The 4,635-nt window shown below is 46.1% G+C and overlaps 1 protein-coding gene across 1 annotated transcript in view; it reads left to right on the top strand.

The window, feature by feature from the left end:
- Nucleotides 1–4,635, top strand: part of flna (filamin A, alpha (actin binding protein 280)) — an 84,346-nt gene that overhangs the window by 35,490 nt on the left and 44,221 nt on the right. Inside the window, 2 exon segments of the mRNA XM_070439600.1 lie at nucleotides 102–302; nucleotides 1,045–1,182. Of these exon segments, the coding sequence (XP_070295701.1) occupies nucleotides 102–302; nucleotides 1,045–1,182 (339 nt within the window).

Raw genomic sequence — 4,635 nt, 5'->3', positions numbered from 1 at the left:
GGTGCTAAGGCTCTCCCTGTGTCCAGGTGCTAAGGCTCTCCCTGTGTCCAGGTGCTAAGGCTCTCCCTGTGTCCAGGTGCTAAGGCTCTCCCTGTCTCCAGGTGCTGGTGTGGGAGAGGTGGAGGTGGTGGTCATGGACCCAGCGGGTAAGAAGGACGTGGTGGTGTGTCAGATAGAAGATAAGGGCAACAGTTCGTACCGCTGCACCTACAAACCCACCCTGGAGGGGACCCACACCATCTACGTTACCTTCGCTGGAGGACAGATCAGCAAGAGCCCCTTCACTGTTAACATAGGAGAGGGTGAGACAGGAGAGGGAGATGGGGCGGAGTGTGACTTTTCTTTGTCTGGTTATGTTATTCTGGTTCTATTTGTTCCGTTCAGTTTCTGCTGTTCTGTTATTCTGGTTCTGTTCAGTTTCTGCTGTTCTGTTATTCTGGTTCTATTTGTTCTGTTCAGTTTCTGCTGTTCTGTTCAGTTTCTGCTGTTCTGTTCAGTTTCTGCTGTTCTGTTCAGTTTCTGCTGTTCTGTTCTGGTTCTGTTCAGTTTCTGCTGTTCTGTTATTCTGGTTCTATTTGTGCTGTTTCCGCTGTTCAGTTTCTGCTGTGCTGTTCTGTTTGAGTCACTTATCTTTTATATATTCTAACTGCTTTGTTCTCTCTCTCTCCATGGAAGGATGGAAGGAGCTGGTATCTCTTCTCTCTCTGGAGCAGCTTCTTCCTTCTACTGTCCTGTCACTTCCTGGGATCTCTTCTCTCTCTGGAGCAGCTTCTTCCTTCTACTGTCCTGTCACTTCCTGGGATCTCTCTCGGGTGCTAGACTCGGTGTGTGTCGTACTATTCCTTGTGACTCATCCTTTTTCATAGACTGGTGTGTCATCTCCCTCTAAACCTCCAAACCCAGACTGACCCGGTGTCTATACACACACACACACACACACACGTGCATGTGACTCAGCAGGTCCTTATTTAGCAGTTCCCCTGGGGGTTAATGTCATCCATTCAAACTATAGATTGTGTTCAACTCTAACCCTCCTCCCCCCAGCTTGTAACCCCAGCCTGGTCCGGGCTAAGGGCCGTGGTCTGCAGCCTAAAGGCCTCCGGGTGAAGGAGACAGCTGACTTCAGAGTCTTCACCAAAGGAGCTGGGACTGGAGAACTCAAAGTCACCATCAAGGGCCCCAGTGAGTCAACTACCCAGCAGCCTCTGTTTCATAAATTATGCAAACAAGCCTCTATTAATAATATATATATTCTCATCAAAAAAAGAAACGTCCTTTCACTGTCAACTGTTTATTTTCACAACAATGAACATGTAAATATTTGTATGAACATAAGATTCAACAACTGAGACATAAACTGAACAAGTTCCACAGACATGTGACTAACAGAAATGGAATAATGTGTCCCTGAACAAAGAGGGGGGTCGAAATCAAAAGTAACAGTCAGTATCTGGTGTGGCCACCAGCTGCATTAAGTACTGCAGTACATCTCCTCCTCATGGACTGCCCCAGATTTGCCAGTTCTTGCTGTGAGATGTTACCCCACTCTTCCACCAAGGCACCTGCAGGTTCCCGGACATTTCTGGGGGGGGGGCCCAAGCCCTCACCCTCTGATCTAACAGGTCCCAGACGTGCTCAATGGGATTGAGATCTGGGCTCTTTGCTGGCCATGGCAGAACACTAACATTCCTTGCACAGAACCAGCAATATGGCTGGTGGCATTGTCATGCTGGAGGGTCATGTCAGGATGAGCCTGCAGGAAGGGTACCACATGAGGGAGGAGGATGTCTTCCCTGTAACGCATAGCGTTTAGATTGCCTGCAATGACAACAAGCACAGGCCGATGATGCTGTGACACTGCGCCCCAGACCATGCCGGACACTCCACCTCCAAATCGATCCTGCTCCAGAGTACAAGCCTCGGCGTAACGCTCATTCCTTCGACGATAAACGCGAATCCGACCATTCACCCCTGGTGAGACAAAACCGCGGCTCGTCAGTGAAGAGGACTTTTTGCCAGACCTGTCTGGTCCAGCGACGGTGGGTTTGTGCCCATAGGCGACGTTGTTGCCGGTGATGTCTGGTGAGGACCTGCCTTACAACAGGCCTACAAGCCCTCAGTCCAGCCTCTCTCAGCCTATTGCGGACATTCTGAGCACTGATTGAGGGATTGTGCATTCCTGGTGTAACTCGAGCAGTTGTTGCCATCCTGTCCCGCAGGTGTAATGTTCAGATGTACCGATCCTGTGCAGGTGTTGTTACACGTGGTCTGCCACTGCGAGGACGATCTGTCTGTCCTGTCTCCCTGTAGTGCTGTCTTAGGCGTCTCACAGTACGGACTTTGCAATTTATTGTCCTGGCCACATCTGCAGTCCTTGTGCCTCCTTGCAGCATGCCTAAGGCACGTTCACGCAGATGAGCAGGGACCCTGGGCATCTTTCTTTTGGTGTTTTTCAGAGTCAGTAGAAAGGCCTCTTTAGTGTCATAAGTTTTCATAACTGTGACCTTAATTGCCTACCGTCTGTAAGCTGTTAGTGTCTTAACGATCGTTCCACAGGTGCATGTTCATTAATTGTTTATGGTTCATTGAACAAGCATGGGAAACAGTGTTTTAACCCTTTACAATGAAGATCTGTGAAGTTATTTAGATGTTTACGAAATATCTTTGAAAGACAGGATCCTGAAAGGGACGTTTCTTTTTTTGCTGAATTTATATACACAAGACACACAGAACCAGTCAAAAGTTTGGGCACCTACTCATTCCAGGGTTTTTCTTTATTTTTATTATTTTCTACATTGTAGAATAATAGTGACCACATCAAAACCACAAAGTAACACACATGGAATCGTGTAGTAACCAAAAAAGTGTTAAACAAATGTAAATATATTTTATATTTGAGATTATTCAAAGTAGCCACCCTTTGCCTTGATGACAGCTGTGCACACTCTTGGCATTCTTTCAACCAGCTTCATGAGGAATGTTTTTCCAACAGTCTTGAAGGAGTTCCCACATATGCTGAGCACTTGTTGGCTGCTTTTCCTTCACTGTGGTCCGTCTCATCCCAAACCATCTCACTTGGGTTGTGGTCAGGTGATTGTTGAGGCCAGGTCATCTGATGCAGCACTCCATCACTCTCCTTCTTGGTCAAATAGCCCGTACACAGCCTGAGGTGTGTTTTGGGTCATTGTCCTGTTGAAAATGATAGTCCCACTAAGCGCAAACCAGATGGGATGGCGTATCACTGCGGAATGCTGTGGTAGCCATGCTGGTTAAGTGAGCCTTGAATTCTAAATAAATCACACTACTTCCTCCATGTTTCACGGTGGGAACGACACATGCAGAGATCATTCGTTCACCTACTCTGCATCTCGAAGACACGGCGGTTGGAGCCAAATCTCACATTTGGATTCATCAGCCCAAATGGCAGATTTCCACCGGTCTAATGTCCATTACTCGTGTTTCTTGGCCCAAGCAATTAGTTTCTTATTGGTGTCCTTTAGTGGTGGTTTCTTTGCAGCAATTCAACCATGAAGGCTTGATTCATGCAGTCTCCTCTGAACAGTTGCTGTTGTTGTCTGTTACTTGAACTCTGAAGCATTTATTTGGGCTGCAATTTGAGGTGCAGTTAACTCTAATGAACTTATCCTCTGCAGCAGAGGTAACTCTGTCTGTGGCAGTCCTCATGAGAGCCAGTTTCATCATAGCTCTTCATGGTTTTTGCGACTGCACTTGAAGAAACGTTCAAAGTTCTTGAAATGTTCTGTATTGACTGACCTTCATGTCTTAAAGTAATGATGGACTGTCGTTTCTCTTTGCTTATTTGAGCTGTTCTTGCCATAATATGGACTTGGCCTTTTACCAAATAGGGCTATCTTCTGTATACCACCACTACCTTGTCACAACACAACTGATTGGCTCAAATGCATTAAGAAGGAAAGAAATTCCACATTCACCAAGACCACCTGTTAATTGAAATGCATTCCAGGTGACTACCTCATGATGCTGGTTGAGAGAATGAAAAGCTGTCATCAAGGCAAAGGGAGGCTACTTTGAAGAATCTGAAAAACTAAAATATATGTTAGGTTAACTTGTTTTTTGGATGCTACATGATTCCAAATGTGGCGTTTCATAGTTTTCTTTTCATGTCTTCACTATTATTCTACAATGTAGTAAAAATTTAGAAAAACCCTGGAATGAGTAGGTGTCAACTTGACTGCTACTGTGTATATGTAATCTCTAACACACACACTGTGGCTCAATGGGCGGATCAATCTTCTCTAGTCGGTGACCGTCGTTGGTCACTGCCTTTCAAAGTGTTGCATTATGGGGGATAAAAATGGTCCAACTAGCCTCTACATGTCCACTGCATGAACTTTACAAAAACCAAAGGTCATCAAGTTTTCACTGCACGTTTCTGCAGTTGCTGTTCACCAACTGTATCCTCCAGCCATCAAGTGCATGGTGGGAGGCTTTATCGTCAACCAATCATTAGGGGGGTTTATTTGACCCACGCAAACTTGAACAAAGATGTGACCCCCAGCAGCCTCTGATTTTATAGACTACACCCCCACCAGCAGCCTCTCTGATTTTATAGACTACACCCCCCCCAGCAGCCTCTGATTTTATAGACTACAC

This window comes from Salvelinus sp. IW2-2015, unplaced genomic scaffold, assembly GCF_002910315.2.
Source record: "Salvelinus sp. IW2-2015 unplaced genomic scaffold, ASM291031v2 Un_scaffold1796, whole genome shotgun sequence".
Lineage (NCBI taxonomy): Eukaryota > Metazoa > Chordata > Actinopteri > Salmoniformes > Salmonidae > Salvelinus > Salvelinus sp. IW2-2015.
Note: the sequence above shows the minus strand (reverse complement) of the source record. Positions and strands in the feature narration are given on the sequence as shown.